At 39.2% G+C, this 22,016-nt stretch overlaps 1 protein-coding gene across 2 annotated transcripts in view; it reads right to left on the bottom strand.

Annotated features, from left to right (window-relative positions):
- AIG1 (androgen induced 1) overlaps positions 1–22,016 on the bottom strand; it is a 241,701-nt gene that overhangs the window by 159,227 nt on the left and 60,458 nt on the right. For both annotated transcript variants that reach the window (XM_063096498.1, XM_063096499.1), the window contains exon 3: positions 1,852–1,953. In XM_063096498.1, coding sequence (XP_062952568.1) covers positions 1,852–1,953 — 102 coding nt within the window. The remainder of the gene's footprint in view (positions 1–1,851; positions 1,954–22,016) is intronic.

The raw sequence follows: 22,016 nt of genomic DNA, 5'->3' as shown, positions 1-22,016 counted from the left end.
ATCCCAGTTCTACCGCTCAGAGCTAAATTATTTGGGGCAGATTATATAGAACCTTTCTGAGCGTCAGTTTCTTCGTCTGTAAATGAGATAATACTTGTTCACAGTGCCACTGTGAAAATTAAATGATACAATCACTATGGAATGTCTGGCACACAGTAGATCTTCAAAAAATAAAAGTTATTAGTATTGACTTGGAAAGAATTTTAGAAATTGACTATATTGAATTCATTCATCAATCTAGTAAATATGTAGTGCCTACTATATGCCAGGCACCTGGGCAGAGTGCTCAGGATTCAAAGGCTGCTGTTTTGTACTAGGATCTTAACAATTTTGTGGAAATACAGATATGTATATAAGAGATATGAAAGTGCTGTGCCAGTACAAATAATGGAATAGCTAATTGGGGAGTTAAGATAGGCTTCTTAAAAGAAGATAGTAAGCTAGCAGGAGGAGCAGGAGTTTACCAGGAAAAAATGAGAAGGACATTTGGGGCAGGAGATTGCCAAGGCACAGTGTTATGAAAGGGCTTTTCCCATTCAAGAAAAGGAAAAAGTTGGAGAGGGGCAGCAAAATCACGTCAGTCCCCTTAGATGGCTAAACTGAACCGACAAGACCCAGCAAATATGTTTGAAACTAGATCAGAGATGCCATGTTAATCCTTCAACAGTGTGGCTCCAATTGAACTCAAAGAAAATTCCAGTTCTCTGAGATGTGCTGCTTTTTTTTTTTTTTTTTTTGGTCGTTTTTTCGTGACCGGCACTCAGCCAGTGAGTGCTCCGGTCAGTCCTATATAGGATCCGAACCCGCGGCGGGAGGGTCGCCGCGCTCACAGCGCAGCACTCTACCAAGTGCGCCACGGGCTCGGCCCTGAGATGTGTTGCTTTTGATGAGCGGGCTTAAGAAACGATTGATCGAAACCCATCTGTACAGTAACGTTTGTTTGTTAGCACACACTTTTCTTAAAATATACCAAAATTGGGGGCAGAAGGGAAAATGTTATTTTGGACCTAAAACTCGTGATTTCTAGCTCTTCATTCCCCTGTAATTTCTGTGATGGGTTGCCCTTTTCACCAGGAACATCCTAGGACATATCTAAAAATTGCCATAGCCAAAATGCAGGCTTCTTAATTGATAGCAAAACAGTGCTAAACTCCAGAAGCTGAAAGGGGAGATGACACAAAATTTCTCTGCAGAAAATACGTCCTCAAATCTTGTAAAGTGATGTGCAAACCATCGGAAGGATTTTATCTGAAACTGGTGAAAGTTACACCATGGCCAAAGCATCAGAAAGAAATAAGTAGACAGAAGAAGGAAAAAGCCTCGCAGCTGCAGAAAACACCTGACAAGGCAAACAACTCCAATTGCTGAAGACACCTCCAAATGCCTGAGACAGATCTCCCAGGGAAAATAATAGCCTTGCCGCTCATCTGGGGGAAACTGTCCAAGCACGATAGTTACTTCCAACACAGTCCCACTGACATGAGGTGGAGGTGTAGTGAGGCGTTGATGGTTGTGCAGATGGAAATCAGTCCTTAGGCTCTGAGGACGAGCCTTCTATTGGCACAGAAATTAAATTCATCCCAGAATGGGTTAGTTGCATTATCTAACACCACGGACACCTATTAAGAACTGTGCATTCATCTACTACATAGTTTGAATCATAACTTGATTCCATGGGAGGTACTATTTTATTTACATTCTGTATTTTTCTCTAATTGTGATTTCTCATTGTAATCTTCCAAGATTTCTTGGCTATTTAGGTAGAGTTTATGGAAAGACCAAATCAGAAAATAGCTCAATAGATTTTTTTAAATTAACACATAAATAACACATTTGTGTTAGTCCACTCACCATTCCGTGATTCAGCCACCCTGGGATAAAATTATCGAGCAACTTCGGGTATATCATTTCTCTGTCATAGGCATAAATGATCCAGAACACCGCTACGACGAACTGGAAGGGAAAAGAAATCTTTTATTTCAAGTTCATCAACCATCATAACATACAATATGTTATCTATCGTTAAAAGAACCCCTTCGTGGTAACAGTCGGGGTGCTTCCTCCCTATTCCATCTTCCAGTTGTTCTCCCAGGCCAAGGGATCTGTTTCTGAGGGAGGGAGAAGAGGCCTGTCATCAAAACCAGCTCCATTTCAGGGCTAATTGTGCTGGTTTGATTCCTCTCAAGAGGGTTTAAAAGTTCACTGGTGGTTTTATTCGGATCCCATTCCCTACTGCACACAATCAAGAAACTGTAGAATATGTCCCTTTTCCTCGAACCCATCATGTGGTTTAAATTAATCTTCACATTCTCAAGTTTCCATTTCACCACTAACAGCACTGAAACCACTGCTCTGAAATGTCCAAAAGTCATATTTCCAGCAAATGTATTAATTTATACAACCTAAGCAAGGGCTTTAGCTGTACTGAGAAGCAGGATATGTGGAGGGTAAGGAAGCTTCTTAATTCTCTTGGAATAATTTAGAAGTTCATCTGGGTTCCAGAGGTTTGTTTTGGCCCTTCAGCAACAAAATCATCAAAAGAGATTAAAGTACTCAATTTATTATTTTACCTTTCTTCAAATTAATGGTGAGAAAAGAAGTTCAAATGAAATAAAAGAATGGCCCAAGGTCCTAACTTTCAGCAAATAAATTTAAACGAAGAAGTGTGTACTTTTGTAAATGCCAAATAATGTGGCATAAAAAAGGAATCCATCCCAGAGGGAGGGATCAAAGTCTCTGTAGAGTGACATCTCAAAATAAAAAATACTGCAGAATGAAAAAATGCAACATGAATATTAAATGGAAGTGATTTTTATTTTGTTTTTATAATTATAAGTCATCCATGCTCCCACATTTTATTAATAAAAATAATAAATATTTTAATGCCACTTTTTACAAAATACCTGGTTACATTTGGTAGATCAAGGTTAGTAATCAGAACAGTTCCAAAGTACTTTTCCAATTATGTCAGTTACGACATGGGTAATCTTGGCCAGAAAAAAAAAATCCTTAAAATTTAGGAAGTTACAAACCTTTATTGTTTTACAAAACACAATGGATGATAATTATAATAGGCAACTAGAGATTACACACATAGTTTTAATACCAGATTGGGATCCCCAGTTATTTATCTTGCTTTTGATTCAACTATTTTCGCCGCCAGTTTGTAAATGCATAATATAAAAATAAAGAATAAGAATCTATTATTAGCTTAAAGTTAACTATCATAACTTTCCAAGTGCAATGAACAATTTTTGAATTATCCACAATATTGGATTACTTATTCCACTTCAAACTTCAAATGTACTAAATGTTAATGGTCACTGCATTTATAAGGTGTACTGTGATAGTTATTTTAAATCTTTATTATATTAACTCTCAACATTATCTCCATAAAGCAGGCTGGAATACAGATTATTGCATTTTTCCTTTCAACAAATAGAGAAATTAAGGTTTCCGGTTGTTTACTTTAATAACATTTGTTTTATATAAGGTTTCCCATATCATAAATGGAACCTCACTATAACTTCATTAATTTTGCTGTCACTAATTTGGCCAATAATACAGATAGAATCTACAACACACTTAGTTTAGTCCTGTTTTGTGAAGAAAGGATTTGCTAAGGAAATTAAAAACTTACTGTGTTTTTATAGGCATGACAGTAAAAACCATGCTAATTATTTTCCCCTTGAATGACCCTCAAATTGGTGGTTTTGGTAGTTTGTTGGAAGTAAAGCCCAGATCGCAAGAGATTAAGGAGGTGGTCCCAGGGGCAGGTGTAGGCAGTGAAAGAAGACTCCTTGTTCCTGACAGTGGGCAGTGAGGGCGGGATAAAGCAACAGGAATAAGGAGGGTGCATAGGATTTTACAAAGTAGGAGATCTAGGCAATGTTCTGAGTCGCTAGAAGTCAGAGCAAATGGAGAACGGCAGGGAATGACTTAAAGCAAAGCCCCAGAGAAGAAAGGGATTAGGGCTGTGAATAAGATGAAGCTTTCTTCCCTTCTTTAAAGTGGGATGCAAGCACTTTTGCTGACAGTTGGAAATAGGGTTGAGCACAAATTATGGAATGATTTGGGGCATTGCTGTGAAAAATGCGTTAGGAAGTCAGTAAGATAAAATAAAATAAAAGGAAGACTATCATGAATTTACCATGGCTCATTTGAGGTCTAATAGCATGCTTTTGTAGTAGAACCAACCAGAATGTTTTCCTGGTTGTTGTGAGGTCCTTGAAAAAGAGGATTTAGAAAAAGAGGGTTTAGAAAAAGAGGACGCTGGGGGGTTTCCTAGCACTGTGGATTGGGTAACTAGGACAGAGAGAAGATCCCTATGACAGATGTTATGAAATCAAGACCATCTTGAAGTGACTGACCCCAGCATTTCTAAACTGGTTCCAAGGAAGGGTGATTGCTAATGAATTACGTCAGATATCAGATATAAAACTACAAGTGACATATAGTGGACACTTTATTAAAGATAGCCTTTTCTGTTTTCACTTCTTTTTTGCTGCACAGATCTTACAACTTTAAGTGACACCAATCCAATTAGGGCTGATTATATGCCTCAGCGCCAGGGACGCACTGCCAGGCTCCATGGTAGTACTGCCCCATGCTGTACAGCCTTGCTGTTCAGTGTGGTCCCATGGATCAGCAGCACCCATGTCACCTGAGAGCTGTGACATGTGCAGAACCCCAAATCTCACCCTGATATGTTCTGATCCTGCATTTTAATAAGATCCTGAGGTCATTCATATGCACATTAATGTTTGAGATGCCTGTTTTGGGAGGCCCTACTCCCGCCACCTTGAGCTTCCTCCATCTCCATGGAATGAGGAGATCCCTGGGCCAAGTAGCTTGTCTTCTTAGAGTCTGCACCCTCCCCTTCTAGACCACACCCCGGCTAACTGTGCCCTTGTGATTCCCTGCCCAAGTAGACTAGAGGATGCCTCAGGGCATGTGCAGGTGGGCATCTTCCCCTGGTTTGACCCCAAAGGTAGACTATACAACAACTGTGTTTGCCTTGACCTGAGGTGTGGGAAAGATGCATCTGTTTCTGTAGGGTGAGGACCTAAGTTTTACATTTAGTCTGGTTGTCCACACATGGGCATGAGGCCATTTCAGTCTCGGATGGAGCCATTGGTGGCGATCTCTTCACCTTTGCCATATAACCTAATCTAATCATGAGACTGACATCCTATCGTATTCACAGGTCCCTCTCACACTCAGTGGGAGGGGATTATACAGGCCCATGCAGGATGGGGCAGAATCTTGGGGCCATGTCAGAACTCCGCTTACCACATGCTCTTACTCTGTTCTCCCTTTCCAAAATAGTCTTGGCTATTTTAAGTCCTTTGCATTTCCATTTAAATTTTAGAATCTCAGCTTGTTAATTTCCACAAATATCCTGCTAGAATTCTCACTGTGACTGTCTAGGGAGAACTGACATCTTAACAACATTAAGTCTTCCAGCACATGAACATAATTTAGATCTCCATTTATTTAGGTCTTCTTTAATTTCTCTCAGAAATGTTTGTAGTTTTCAGTGTGCAGATAATGCACATATTTTGTTGAATCTATTCCTAAGTATTTCATGTTTTGTGATGCTATTGCAGATAGTATTACATTTTTTACATTCTTTGTTGCTAGCCTTTAAAAAAATATAACTGATTTTCAAATATTGACATTGTATCTTATACTTTTGCTAAATTCATTTAGTAATTCTAGTTGTTATTTTGGAAATTATTTTGGATTTTTATGCTTACACAATCTGCAAATACAGTTTTTCTTCTTCCTTTACAATGTGTGTGCCTTTTACTTCTTTTTCTTTCTTCTTTTCATTTTTTATTGCACTAACAACAATATGTTGAATAGAAATGATTAAGGGTGAGCATCTTTGCCTCTTCCCTATCTTAGGGAAAGTGTTCAGTCTTTCAACATTTAAGTTTGATATTAACTGCAGGTCTTTCTTAGATGCCTTTTATAAAGTTGAGGAAGATCTCTTCTACTCTTAATTTACTTGGGAGACATGTATGCATGTGTGTGTGTATACACACACATACACACACAAATATATGAATGAGAGTACTTCAAAAAGTTCATGGAAAGATTATTGACTTTTAATTCTATTTTTCCACAAACTCTTTGAATTACCCTTGTTTATATTCATCATGAATGTATGCTGATTTTTTTTCAGATGAGTTTGTTGCATATCTTGAGACAGTCATATAGCTTTTCTCCTTAATTCTGTTAATATGGTGAATTATATCAACTGATTTTAAATGTCAAACGAAACTTTCATTCTTGGTCACCATGTATTATAATTTATAAACACATATAGTTGAATTCAATTTACTGATATTTTGTAAAGGATGTTTTTTTGCATGAAGGATACTGATATGTAATTTTCTTTTCTCATGATGTCTTCATCTAATTTTGCTGGCCTCAAAAAAATGAGTTGGGATGTGTTTCCTCCCCTGTTTTCTGAAGGACATTGTGTAAGATCGGTATTACTTATTGCTTACCTCATTGATAAACCTCCAGTAATCCCATCTGAACTCTCCATTTTTCTTGTGGGCAGATTTAATTGTAAACTCATCTCAAAAAAATAAACATAGGGCTATTAAGGCTTTCTACTTTTTCTTGAGTTGATTTTACACATTTTCACCTTTTGTGTAATTTTCCATTTTATTTCAGTTTTTGAATTTATAAAGTTGGAAAATGCTATAAATTGGCTACTTTTTCCATGAAGAGCCAGCTGTCAAACATTAACTGACACAGCACTGTTGAGAGCTACTTTCTGTTCACCGTGAGTGATCACTCATGGCTGCTTACCACATGTAAAGCACTATGGAGTCACTACCCGACAGTAGAACTTTGATCAATACTTTGACCCCTACCACATATTGAGGGAATTAGATGGGTTATTAAAAGTAAAGTGACTTTCAAGAAAGTGTTAGTCACCTTTATAAGTGTAACACTAGAAGGTCAGAAGGCACAGCTAACTGAGTAATCAGTCTTGTAAATAATTCTTTAGATATAAACACAGCACAGATGGTAGCTTCTTGGCATCCTGCACTGATATCCTCTTGACAGTACGGTCATCATTGAACCCAAAATAAGTCTGAACCCTACTACCAGGGCATGGATATAAAACAAAAATAGTTTCTGTTGGGCAGGCTGAGTGGTACTGAAATGTCCCACTGTTGTAAAGAAGCTCCTTTCCTGGCCAGGACCAGTGGCCAGCTATCCCTCACTGTGCACCTGCTGCTTCTTGGCTGCCAGGACTGAGAATACTGTACTTGAACTGACAGTGAGAAGAGCACAGTCGCTTTCCAGTCCTTCAAGCTTTGAGACAAAATACTTGAGTGACAGCTAGTCATTAATGCCCCATCTGAACCCTTGGGACTATTAAGAATTAATGTCAAAAGAAAACTGGATTCATAGTTCTCTTTCTGAAAGGAGTCTCTCCTATGGAGGCCAGTTGGAATTGAAACTTCAGCTCTAGACTACTTCTAAGATGCATTATCCATTAATGGGAAACTCTTTGAAATTTCGTAAAACCAATTCAAAAGAAAAGGATGTTGCAGAGAAATTTGCCATGAAGAAAGCTAAAGAGTCACTTAACTACAGGTTGTCTACTGAGGCCATGTAGCATGATCTCAAACATTCAGTGTCGAAGGAGGGAAGAAAGGAAGACGAGAGGAGGGGAGGACATAAACAAATACAGCTTCAAAGTCTTCAGCTTCAACAGGATAGGATCCTATAAAATTGCTTTCCCATTTAAAACTAATGTAGTAGTACTCAGACTTTACCAGCTTCTGACAGGAAAGAATTTAAATTCTGGTTTGGGCTCTATTACCTTGCTTCCAGGTCTCTTTTTCATAACTTGCTGTCCCATGTTGATTAGAGGTAATCTTTAGAGATGGTTCCAATTGTGACTTCTCTTTCTGAACACATGAAGCATGGGCATGAGAATCAGTTGTGTGTCCTGGGTGCTATCTGATGACCCCCAGGCACAGAATGAACGTCTCGTTTGACATGGCCCTTGTCTTCCTACCTCCCAGATCTAGGACATCCTGAGTCCCTAAGTCCTCTCCTTCTGGCTTATTTCCCTCAACCATACTTTCAAATTCAGAAATGTACAGTGAAGCATAGGTCCCTCCAAACTGTCACAGTATCTTTTTAATCTGGAGTATGATTAGTTTCTAGCACGCCTTCCTAGAAGAGTGACAAGGACGTCCTCTTCTTCTAATTATGAGTCTGCAAGGAACGTTATCATTTTTTGTGCTACACATCCTGCCCAAATTACTTTAACAGCACAATCTCCATACAGAGAGGTTCTAAAGCACATGTTGATGTTGTACCTTTTTTTTCATGGCTTTCAACTGCCATCTTTTCGGTAGATTTATAAGTTATCTATATTTATCTACATTTAGATCCTTAATTATCTCTGTTGACTAAGCAAATAATATGAGAATAAAAACCCAACTCCTACAAGTGCCCCTACGGTTTGGTTCCTACCTTTCTCTCCAACTTCAGCTTGTGCCACATTCTCTCTTGCTTCCTAAACTCCAACTGGCAATTTGATTGTCCCTAAAAAGTATTAAGTCATTTCCCACTCCAGGGCTATAGCATGTTCTCTTCTCTGTGCCAGGCATGCTCCTCCCCCATTTTCACATGGCTGGATTCTCTGTTCCTTCACGTCTAGCTTAAACAGCACCTCTGCATGCAAGCCCTCACTGCTCCATTATTTTCTACCATAGACTCTGATGGGAAATAGGCTCTTTGTGTTATTGTGGCTGCTGTTCAGTTGTTTACTGTCTGACTCCTCTATGAGAAAGTCAAGTGTCAGTGAGCAGGAACCTGTCTGCCTTGTTCGTTGCTGTCTCCCCACTGCCTGGCATATACATGTATGTAATAAAAATTTGCTGAATAAATGCATAAAGCATATTGCTGTTCCTTGTATGTGCCAGACTTCACATCTTCCACTGGACAGAGTAACTTTTTACACCCTCAGTTTTCTCCTTCTTGACCTAAACTTTCTCCTTTATGTTCTCTGTGGTTTTTTGTCCTTCTGTATGTAAGAAAGATAACTCCTTCTTTCCAGGCTATTCTTACAGCCCATCCCTTTTCAGCTCTTCTATTGGGAAAATAAAAGATCTGTTAACCTGTTTGACTCTTCTATCATCCTACAATAATTCTTCCCCAGGCTGCTAGATCCAGATGGAAGAGTAGAAGCTCTCCTTCCTGAAGTCAAACAAGAAAGAGGAGAATGAGAAACAGAAATGAAACTAATGAAGGTAGGAAATACCCATAATCCAAACATCACCTTTTAAAAAGGCTGTCAAGTGTCGGGAAAATTGAACAAGGACACGGGAAGACTCTGATGAAGGAAACAAGATCCTGCAGCTCTCTGGTCTAGTGAGCAGAACAGAGAGCTTTACAAGTGGCACATCCCGAGGGACATTAAATGACCCTTGCAGGGAACACAAGGTCTTGATGTGTGGGAGCGTTGGGGAAGTGCTCTGATCCCTGTTTGGCTTCAGGTGTCAGAGGTGATGATGCTAAATATGGAAGCAGGCCAGTGTGTCACTTCTGCAAGAGCAGGATATGGCTATGTCAAGGTCAGTGAGCAAAGGTCAGTGGTAACCAGCCTGAATGTGCAGCTCATGCTCACTTGATGAAGGCCAAAAGTTGTGTGACCATGTATAGGGTTGTGATAAAAATGAGCCAAGGAGAGAGAAATGAGTTGAGCCCAGAAAGAAGCCATTCTCCAGGGCAGGGCAGTGATGGAAAATAGACGGAAATTTAAGCTGTCTTAGCTCAGTCCCTAGCCTGTCTCTAGTTCTATCCTTTCACGGATAGCTGGCTCAGGAAGAACAAACCAATTTAAGGATGAGTAATCACAAGAACAGAAATAATATGGAATGTACTGGTAGATACCACAAAAAGAGACACAAAGAGGAATATAATTTAAAAAAGGCAACCAAATAATACAAACCAGGAAAATTATGCCAAAATAGGTATAATTTATGATCATACAATTTTCCATTAAAGACAAGAGGTCGAAGAAGAAAAACAGAGACTTAAGATAGAGCATTTGAGAAGAGGGTAAAGGCGGGTGAAAAGAACTTAAGAAATAAATAAAATATAGAAAATAAAACGAAAAGTCACATTAGGAGCAGTAAAAGGAAAAAATGCCTTTGGTGAAGACAGTTGGGGTTTCGCTTTCTGCAGTACTGTGGACTAGATACACCGAAAAACCTTCCTGCGGTGAAACACTAGGTGCTAAATAAATTACAACAAATATACTGTCAAATGTATTTCTGAGCACAGAAGAAAGGAAGGGAAATCACTAGGAGCCAAAAGAAAAAAAAAAAAGAAAGAAAGAAAGAAAGAAAGAAACATACAGGGGGGGGGAAAAAAAAAGAATAGAGAAAAAACCAGAACTAGGACTGCCCTGGAGGCCAATATCAATATCAGAATCAGAACATTCTATGGATTGTGGCCAAGGAGATGGACAACAAGGCCTGAGCCCCTGCAAAGTGGTGAAGGGTGTTGAACCTGAGGAGCCTGGTCCACAGAGGGGTCGTATCTTCAGTGGAAGAACAGGCCAGAGAAAGTATTTGTTATCAGGTTAAATAAATTGCTTTCTATTCTTAATTGCTAAGGGTTTTTTTTTAATCAAAAAGGTTTAATTTCATTGAATATTTTCTGCACTGAGATTATCATTTTTCTTCCTTTGTCTTTGCATTAGTGAAAGCTAAGCTGTGATAGTTAAGCAAAGTCTACAACGCCCCAAAATTCATTTTAAATTTATACCAAATAACTGTCATGGACACTGTCCTGCTTCTCCCAGATCCCCTCTTTGGGGCCCCTGCATCCGTCCCCTGGCTGTTAGAAACATCAGTTCTCAGCTGCATCCTTCATTGGGAGTTACCCCGAGCTTCAGGGAACTGCCATGGCCAAGGTCATGCTCCCTGTTCAGGAACAGTTCAAATCCAATGTCTGGCTGATGCAAGGATACAAAGACCCAGCCCCAATGCCTCAATTTAGGACAACTCTGAAGGGCCATCCCAGCTCTAGTCACAGCTGCAATGCGGGTCAGCTTCCCTCTCTGCCCACTGCTGTCTTCCTTACTCCCTGATGGGTGTATCTCCCAAGAGCTGCTTTTTTCAGTGTGTGTTCTCCACCTCAAAGCCTGTGCACAGGGAACTCAATCTAAGATAATGCCGTCCATTGTAGACGTGCAACAGACAGACAGACATTTTTAAGCATCAAAACATTTGTAATAAAGAAATGTATAAAAAGTAAATTTTTTTTTGCATTCTCAGCCTGCAGATATAATCCTTGTTGAAAGAAAAGATATCTTTGAAGATCTTTTTCTATGCATGTAAAATGTACTCCACACACTATTTTACAAAATTACATCATACTATAGTATAGCTAGTCTTCTGCAATTATTCCAACTTAAAATATTTTAAGGAGATATCGTATGATTATGCACCATAATATACTTAAGCACTCCTTTACCAATGGATATGTACATTCTTTCCAATTGTCCAATTTCTAATAAGGCTGCAGTGGATGTTATATGTATTTGTTTATGCACCTGTATGAGTACTTCAGAGGAATAAATTACCAGGAGGGAAGCCCCTGGATCTGAGGTCCCCTGTTGAACTTACTCTCACAATAGTATCTTTGACAGTCCCCACTCTCAGGTCCCATTGCCTTTACCCAGTTCCAGGCTATTCTGCCCCTATCCTGGACTATTGCGGTAGCTTCTTGGCTACACTCACTGGCTTCAGTTTTAACTCTATCTATGCTTTACCTTGGCCTCACAGTTAACTTTGAAGAACTTCTCAGCTAAAAACTTCCAACAGCTCCTCCTTACTTGCAGGATAAAAATCAAAACTCCCTTTGTGATCCAGCCCCAAATTCTCTGTATAGTCTTTTTCCAGCTTCTTCCAGGTATCCCATTCACCAGACTATGTATAGCTTCCCAAACTCATCACACCTTTCCACATGTCCATTACTTGGTGTATTTTATAACTGCAGCTTGAAATTCATTTAAAAAATCTTTTCAAAATCTAAGCTCTATCAATTGTTACTTTCATTGTACAGTCCCCCCCCCTTTCTTGCCAGAAGTAATGACTTCTTTCCCTGGTCCATCACAGCCCTTTGCTTGTAACTCCAGCCTGTTTAACTCTTATATGCTCTTTTAATTACTAGTCCCTTTGAGCTGCTTGAGAGCTCCTTTTAACCACAAGGCCCTTACACATGCTGCCCCCTTTGCCCAGAATGCCTCCCACCATCCCACCCAGCCCACCCTGACCATACAGATGGGAGCTTAAACATCACACACTCTAAGAAGCCTCCCTTGAGCTGCCCTAGACTCAGGCCCTTTTTCCTTGCATGTGCTCTCACAGCATATTATGCTTTTCCCTCCAAAATCCCCAGGTGAACTAAGCTGGAAATCCTTGGTAAGAAAGTTTTAGTAGAGCAGACCCATTCCTAATTTATGTTGTAAATTCTAGCTAGCAGTTAGTTTGAAGCCTTTTTTTTTTTTTTTTTTTGGCAGCTGTCTGGTAAGGAGATCCAAACCTTTAACCTTGTTATTGTTATCAACACCACACTTTAACCAACTGAGCCAACTGGCCAGCCTTCCCTTGAAGCCTTTAACCAGTATTTGAGTCTTCCTCCCTACCTTCAACTATGCTACTGACTTTGTGAACCATAAGACTTCCTTCTGGGACTTTGGATGGCATGGCCCTACCTTGGAAATTTTAAGAACTTGTATCTTCTGTTCTTTGGAATGAGTATTTGCAATGTGACAGTATCACTGTTATAAATAATAAATGCTGTTATCTAACACAATATTCTCTGTGATGTGAGGCCATTTTTTAGGGCAAATGAATGGAAATTGACACTTTCACTGCTTGTCTTGTGGCAGATACTGATCTACGCAGTCTACGCTTTTCAGTGTTCTTCAGAATAACCCAGGTGAGGTAGGTTTTATTGAGCCCACTCTTCACATTAGACAACCAAGGTTTTTAAGAGTTTATAAAATCTGCATTAGAAAGTCCTGGATCCAGAATTGGAACCTAGTTCTGTCAGTCTTCAAAGCTCACACTCTTTTGACTACATTTAGGACCACATTTAGTTGCTTTATGCCTTAGACCGGTGAGATTATCCCATAAGGCGGTCATTTTAGCATTTGAATAACCAACGCTCCTTTCATGGGTTCAAAGTTAGATCTACTTAAAATTGAATTCCACTTAAAAATAAATAAAGCAAGGCTTCTTTCACTCTCTGTCAAGTGACAATAAATAAATAACTAAACAGATATTCATAAACTTCACACAAGACTATTTTTATTATGTTAGAGAATGACTGTCAATTAATTAGCATTGATTAAAGTTTCTTTTTCAAAAAACTGTTCGGACCTTTGTGCATCATAAAATCACTGAATAATCACACTCTTGCTATCTCTGTCTCTCTCTTTTCTTTTTAATAAAAAGGCACCATGGTCTAGTTATTAGATAAAATTACATTAATATGAATATCCCAAAGGGTAGCTGTAATACATAGGTGAGACATCCAGCTACCCACAATTTGAATTTAAAGGTACCATCTGAGAATAAAATTAAGAAACACCTAATTTAATCTAATCCAGTAAAAGTTAATTGATAAATTAGATCATCCTTCTGTAGAAGTATCCTTTGTCAGATGACTGTGTTAATGAGTGCCTACATTCAGTGCCTTGGGTGTAGTATCAGCATATACTATAGACCAGAATACTATGATAACAGTGGACGTTGGAGTCTAATTAAATGAAATATAGCCTGACCAACAAAGATATGTTAACAGAAGAAAAGCAGTCATAACAGTGAGTAGACTTATGAGTATTAAAGAGCAAGAATACATCTCCAACTTTGTATGGAGGACAGGGTCCCCTAGTCCTCAAAGGAGCATTCTGGTCGACCTAGCATGTCAAGCCCTACGGTGCAAAAGGATGCATAAGATTATAGTAATTTGACCACCTTCCACTAATATTATCCAATTACCACTCCTTGCCTTGGTTTCAAGTTCATCCAGAAATCTTCTGGTTCCCTTTTGACTTTTTCAAAGTGATTTTGTCTATAGGAACAGCTAGGGTATTCTGACGATTTTTTAGTCTGCCTGACAATTTCTTCTCATCATAAATTACCTATCTTTCTGATTTAGTCTATAATCATTGAGGTAGCATGAGATCAGTTACTGAGAGAAGGATGATCTTGAAATAGACTAACAAAACTGAGTGTTTTGGTGCTGGGCTACGAGGACATTCGAGTACTGTCCCAGCACACTGGGCACCTGCAAATGGCTGCCCCAGTGCTCTTTAATTGCTGTGGAGCTAGGAGAGGAAGAAGCCTAAGGTTTTCTGTGTTTTGTTTAGTTTAGATTTTATGCATAAACAAACTAGGAAATTATGTAGCAAGTGTTGTACATAGTTTGCAATGGGGAAAGAACTTTTGGAGAGGTTGGTGTATTTGTGTCTTAGTATCATATCAAGAAAATGTCAACATCCCTTTGTGTTCCCTCTATGGACAATTTGCTCTTTAAAGTCAGAGCATGAACATGTCTAAATGGGAACACATTTGCAAATATGCTTGTGATCTATTTCCCAAATGTGAGAATTTCTAAGATTGCTTTTCTAATACCTTTCTGTGGGGTTATCTTATTATAAAAGTAACAAATGCTTATTGCGGAGATTTGTGTGGACTTTGGTTTTTGATTTTTAAACTTTTCTGTGGTGATCTATGCTGTGTAAAGTAGAAGGAGTTAGAAGTAAATGGTCATCTCTGGAATCAAAATGGCTGCAAATACGCAGCCCAAGCATCAGCAATCTGTCTGCCTTCAGGATGTTCTCTTCTTGGCATTTGGTTCACCTGAATTCCTTGTCTTCTGCTAGACCCCTCTAGAATTACTGACCAATTATAGATGTTTTTGTAGTTGAAGAACTCTTCTGTCAATTAAGAGACAGGAGGTTATACTTATTACTTTGAGGATCAGCAGTTCAGGAAGGTGCAAAGATTAGGGAGATACATCTGTTTTGATGTTGATCTGTGAAAAGAGCCAGGGGATCCAAAGGAAACCTACTTCATGTGGGTGATTTCCACCCCCAGAGCTCTTTTTTCTTTTTCCTCCCTGACTACCCTTTTGGCTTGAGACTCATGGAGCACAAATGTCGCTCATCAAACATTATTGACCAGGTCCAATATGACAGGCATTTTCTGTAGATAGGACAGAGCAAAGTAAGAACTGGCTGCTATAGCCAAGACGGTGGCAGCTTTCCCACCCCAAGGTGCCCCAATGCTCTTGCCAGCATCACAATCTGTAGGGATGAGTGACTTCCTGTTGCCTAATGCCTCATTTATAGAAAACTCTTTCTAGAGCCAGTGAAACCATGTGATAGCTGTTAACATAGTGACTGGTGCTTAGCATTCAATATATATTAACTAAATTTGCCAGAAGGTCTATGGAAGGTAAGTCAGCTCTCATTACAAGATTTTTCAGGCTCTTGGGTTGTTTTATGGGAAGGGGGATGGTGTGAAGTCTCGGGAAGTGCAAGTGGAACTGCTCATTCACAGGCTGAGAACCCAAACCAGAGGCAGCAGCAAAGGCCTCTGGGAGTGTGGTGTCTTCTTTAGAGCTCCGAGGTAATGGTGAAGAGGGGGCTTGCAGGTAGCATTTCTGAATATTCAGTCAAAAATGTTGCTACATTGATGAATCTGAGGGACTTTTCCTTTGTTGACACAATGCTAATTTTGTCTTCCACTGTAACAGCAATCCTCTGGGCATGGGCATGTTCAGATTATTCTCTGGCCATGGGAGTGCTAAGGCTTCTTTCTGTTTAGTTATTTATGCTTATATAAAGGCAGTCTTCTTATTCTGTAGCTGATTTTTAAGGCAAATGAACGGAAGGGAGGAATCTCTGTAAGATCAAGTGGTGAGGTAATAAAACTCCTCTCCAGTCATGCCTTTAAATTTGGGCACACCATTAATAAGCAAGTCATTAGCATGGTAATCACATGGCATAACTAAAAGTTAAAAAATTTTGTGTAGGTGGAAGGTCCACTAGCTCCTTCCTTGGAGGGAAAATTACTTTTTATATCAACTGATGTAACACAGCATACTTTGATCCAGCTAAAGCAGGTAAGAGTTGCCTCAAAACACCCACAGGGACTGTAGTAATTTCAGGAACACCCACATAGCAAATCGTTTCTTTTTCTACATAGAAAGCAATAGTTGGGGTGGAGGGATAACGGGAAAAAGAAAAATACAGAGACAGAGAAAGAGAGTAAGGGAGGGAAAAGGAAGGAGGGAGGGAGATATGCAAAGGAAGAAGAAAAATGAATACGTCCTTTTTTATTTTTAATCAACAATAATGTTGCATCTTGTCACTGGTTCCTAAAACAAGGACATAAATAAGGTCCAGGTTTTGGGGGTGGTATTTTTGAGGACAGGAATCATACATCTACTTTATAATATACACATATTATTAATGTTACTTAAAGTCAATTCTACCTTTCCTTGATCTCAAATTTCAAATATACATTTTACTTACGAATCTAAATATGGGAAGAAGATATCTGCACTTTCTGAGTTGTTTCTGTGACCTTTTTACCCAGAGAGAGTGGGAACTCTAAATGACATACAGGGCATGATAATTTTCTACAATTTCTCGGGGGCGAAAGGGAATGTTAAAGGAAGATTTTTACTTATTGAACCCAGTTGTGCACATTTCTGAGTTGGTGGTCTAAAGCAAGGGACACCTCTGACACATTCTGTATGAAATTTCAGAAATTAAACATAAAGAATTTAATCAACTGTGTAAGAAATCTGACTTTGACGACTTCTTCAAATGTCAGATTTAGATAGTCATTTATCAAAATGTTGGTGAGAATGCACTAAAAATGGTATTGGTAGGGAATGAATGGGAAAAATTGCCTTTCTTGGCTTCAACAGAAAATGTCCATATTAGTCTCATCAACTTTACTGTACTTATTTTTCATGTTGACATAAGCAAAAAATAAATTACCTAAAATCTTATTAGTTTTTACTTACTTTACACTTTATTGTTATTCTTGAAATTTGTAACTTATAATATTTCTTGAAACTCCTGATTTTGTTTGGGCAGCAATGTGCCCAGTCCCCAAGGACAAATCATAATTAGTTTAAGTCTTCATGGTAACCTCATTTCCTTCTGCTTCTACTTGCTTTCCTGGCCTCCCATGCAGCTGTTATAGTCCTGTGATGGTTCTGACCCATGAAACCTAAGGGGAAATCTGCAGTGAAGCTTCTGGAAATGATGCCTTTGCCTGATGAAGAGACAGACATGTGGGAAGGGCTCCTTAAGAGCTTCTTCCTCTTCTTGCCTTGAACATAGTTGTGAAGAATGTGATGCCTGGCACTTTATCAATCCTCCAGAGGCTGTAGATGGCAAGTTCAAGGACGAAAAGGTGACACTCTGAAGATAGATGAGTGGAAAACAGGAAATGCCCAGGCCTCTTGTGATAATGCAATGCCATCATGAAACTACTGTCTACAGGATTCTTGTTTTGTGAGATATTAAATATACTGCTTAAGCCACGGTTGGATGGATGACACTCAACTAATATTGAATTATTTAGACACTGCCCTTACTGCTTGGGATACAACAGTAAATAAAACAAACAATCTCCTTGGCCTCACAGACTATGAACCAAGTCAGAGAAGATATACTACACAAATAAAAGAATAAACATATGATGTGCCAGGTAGTGGAATTCATTACAGAGAAAATGAAGCAAGGTAGGGGAATAGAGAATAATGGGAGGCTAATTCATATAGATTATTCACAGAAGCTTTGCTGAGGGGTGATCATTTGAGCAGAGGATTGAATGAAATGAGTGAGCCAGGTGAATATCTGGAGATATTCTGTTACTTGCAGCTAAAAGCATCATTCACTTATACATCCGATAAGTTCTTTTTTTTAATGTGTAATTACTTCTATTATTTATTTATTTATTTATATTTATTTATTTTATATATATATATATATAATATATATACATATATTATATATATATATATATTTATTTATTTTTTGACCGGTAAGGGGATCGCAACCCTCGGCATGGTGTTGTCTGCACCACACTCAGCCAGTGAGTGCACCAGCCATCACTATATAGGATCCGAACCCGCAGCCTCAGCGCTCCCAGCGCTGCACTCTCCCGAGTGTGCCATTGGGTCGGCCCGATTTATTTATTTTTCATTGTATATGCACAGTTTGTTGTTTCAATACATATGTATATTATGTAATAATCCAATTAGAATAGTAAGCATATGTATCACTTAAACATTTATCATTTCTTTATGGTTGTAACATTCAAGATCCTCTTTTCTGGCTATCCTGAAATTTATAATATTATTATCTATTGTCACCCTACAGCACCAGAACTTACTCTTCCTACGTCCAATAAATTTTTAGTCATTCTTTAAAACAGAGCTTACACAGCATCATTTCTGGGAAGTCTTCCACGACCTCCCACCCACTAAAATTAACCCCTTCCTCTTCAGGGCCACTTCTCTGTACCTTAGACACATGTACTGCTCTACTCATCATGCCCTATTTTAAATCTCCTTGTTGATACAGCTTATAAAGTCACCCTCCCTAGACTGTGAAGCCCTTGAAGGCCAAGGCGGATTCCTAGTCAACAACATCCTGGCTTCCAGCACTCAGTACTTACTACACAGTAGGTTCCATGTATCCACAAACAATTATTGACTTGACGAGAACTTCTGTCCTTTGAACAGTTTGGATGTAAATGTGTGGCTTTCCCTTCAGTGTGATTAAAAGTGGGCACCTACGGTAAGATTTTGTTAAAATGTAAGTATTTGTTGTGTTTAAGGAATCTGTCTCGCAAGCATTAAGAAAGCTGACTGCTCTGGGTTACCATGAATGTGTACAAATAGGTCACTTGGGCAGGAAATCTTTTGTTGTCATTTAGGAGAAAGGAACATTAAGATGATTGAAAGCAACCTGGTTCATTCTCAGGGGCATCTGTCTAATCATATTATGTCCTTAGTCTTTTGAAAAGGCTATTAAAAATAATTGTAAGACCACTCACCTAGGTTAGACAATTACAGTCTTCTGAGCCTTACTCCTGGTAATGGGAATATGGGAAATATGGCTCATTTTGCTTACTGATCTTGAGTGAATCCTCACCTCATTCCCTCTTGAGAAACTCAACTCTCATTCCTATGTCAGTGCAGGGGCCAAGCATATGACTGACTCTACCAACAGTGAACTGGGTTTTACCATAAAATATGACCTAGCTAATATTGTATTTTTAACTTCAGAGGTGAAAAGAAAGAAAACGGGCATTTAAAAAAACTTAAACTTAAAACATCAGCTAAGGTTTAAAGAAAATAGAAAAGAGCTTGATTTTGGGTACCTGTGTGAAAATTTAATAAAGAGAGGATCAGCAGATATTAAGTATATTTTTAAGTTAAATCCAGAGTTTGTAGAATAAAGCAATGTGCTTTTAAAAAACTTGCTCCTTAATATTAAGACATTTGCTTTTATTTACAATCTCAAATAGAATCAAATTCCCTTCCTTTATGTGTTACATCAGCAGACATTAATACTAGTAGTTAATATTAATTGATATACTTGTTTTCCATTTAAACCAATCTCTCACATTTAAAAATCAGTAATGAAAATAATGTTTTCTAAATTGTAGAGGTATGACTATCTAAAACTTGTATGCATCTCAAAATTTTTCTTATTCATAGTTTGGAGTTAGCCAGTATGTCAATAAATGAAGACTTTCAGGAATCACTTTCAAAAAATAACTGCAATAAACTTTTTCTTTGAATTTGCATTTGAGATTTTAAATTCCATTTTCCCTATGTTTCCTAAGGAAGCAGGTACCATACATTCCCCATCACAAGTACAAACACATATTAAAGTATTCTAGAATAGGATAGTGCATATGAAACCTTCACCGAGTCTTTACATGACCTGATTATAACACCAGAAACTGCTACTTAACAAATAGCTTTGAGACTAAATTCAGATAAGAAGGTCAAATTCCAGAAAAGTTTACACAGGCACATGTTCGTTGGCGCCTCATACTCTGGACACCCATCCCATAATAGAAGAGATCCAAAGCTCCAGAGCCTCTTCAGACCCACTCAGAGTGACCTCTTCATCTTCACAGGGGGATGGGTCTGGCCAGCACTGGGGTTAGAGCAACCCCAAGCAACCCGAGCACCAAGGACACTGGTGAGGTGGCAACGTTGGATTACATGTATTATTCAATCTGAGCAGCTACAAATAAACAGGATGCACAGACTGGAATGAATGGAAAGTGTATAATTTTCTTTGGACAGCAGTTGAAGACAACGTTTAGGATTTATGATAGGGGCCCTTTCATACTCATCATACGCATTTTTTTTTTCACCACTCACCTCCAGCCCCTCACCCCTTTTATTTTGGTTAAAAGCCTAGGCCTACTCTCTTAAGTACAATAGTATCTGCCAGTACAAAAGTCAACAAACTCACAGGAGACAAAAGGCATTCTTGGTTTGATTGCTCCTAATAAACTTCAGTGCTTCCAGACCACATAATGTCATAGAATTATTTGTAATGCTTCTTTAAAAGGGTGACAGGGTTCAGAAATAAACTGCACATGGTAAGAAGAGCCTCCCCTGGGTTATCCCTGCAAAATGAGTTGCAAGGCTTTGGGAGTGGTGGTGGTTTCCGGCCATTAGTGTTCCTAATCAAGGCCAGCTTGGCATTTATGGGAATCTGCACAGATCAGGATGCTACGTGCTATGTTCACGCAAGCCACCCTGCCTGATTTCTTCAAGGTTATACTGAAACAAAACTTTACTCCAATTCTCTTTGATTGGAATATTTCATCATTTTTATGTATCCTTGAGATAAAGAGATACCATGAAGTAGATGCATTAGGTCCATGGGTCACCAAATCACACTGAGTGCTTCATGCTCACATAGAGCAATTACTGTCAACTCTCAATTAACCTTGTTACTGAAGGAGGCATTAATGTAGAAAATACAAATGCTAGATAGCCCAGCCATGTCTTCTTGCTGCCATAGTTTCAGCTGAGGTGAGAGAGAGAGAGAAAGGGACAGAGATAATGGGGGCACCACGAAAAGCTCAGGGCCAAGAGGTCTCTTAGGAAAATTTGAGTGGAAGTCATAAATTCAGTCACCACTCTTTGCCCTCTTTTATGCCCGTTGCCTTTTTGCCTGCACCAAGAAGCAAAAATAACATCACTCTCCTGGGAAACTTCTGACTGACAGAAAAAAGCCCTGAGGTGGAGGAAGCCGGCAGAAAGCAGCAGGAAAGCGTGGCTGGCCGTCCCCAGGCTGTCGGGGCGGCAGAGCAGGCAGGGCTTCTGAGGACCACAGGGGATTCTGCACCTTCCACTGCAGGAGGCTCCAGCCATGCCAATGCTCCCCCGGTACAGGGAAGGGGCGTGCATGTGTCACCCTTTAGGATTTTTGACTGCATTAACCAAAATGGCAAAAGGCGTTTACTTATAAATGTTATAATTAATCATTTACACACATAATAGCATTTTTATACTACAAATTCCTGCAGGTATAATTGCATGTCCACCAGGTCCTGAACATTAAGGCTATTCCCATCCTTAATGGGCCCTCCAGGCCCAGCATCCCCATTCCAGGCCCAGCACCCCCCTTTCCAGGCCAGAAGCCTCAGGAAGAGTAACAATGATGCCTCTTCAAGTGATTCCTTGTGGCATTGCTCCAGAAAGGGTCTGCATTTTAATAAGGAAGAAAGCCTTCAGTCATAAGAATAAAACTACAGTGGGATTCTAGACCCTTCTGAGCAGTTAGGGGATATGAAGAAAGGTACAGAAGGAGAGGGGGAAGCCTCTGGAGTCACAGCAAAGATAGACACATTGGAAAGGAAAGTTGGGAAATAACCTTAGGGAAAGAA

This window comes from Cynocephalus volans, chromosome 5 (assembly GCF_027409185.1).
Source record: "Cynocephalus volans isolate mCynVol1 chromosome 5, mCynVol1.pri, whole genome shotgun sequence".
NCBI classification, from domain to species: Eukaryota; Metazoa; Chordata; class Mammalia; order Dermoptera; family Cynocephalidae; genus Cynocephalus; species Cynocephalus volans.
Note: the sequence above shows the minus strand (reverse complement) of the source record. Positions and strands in the feature narration are given on the sequence as shown.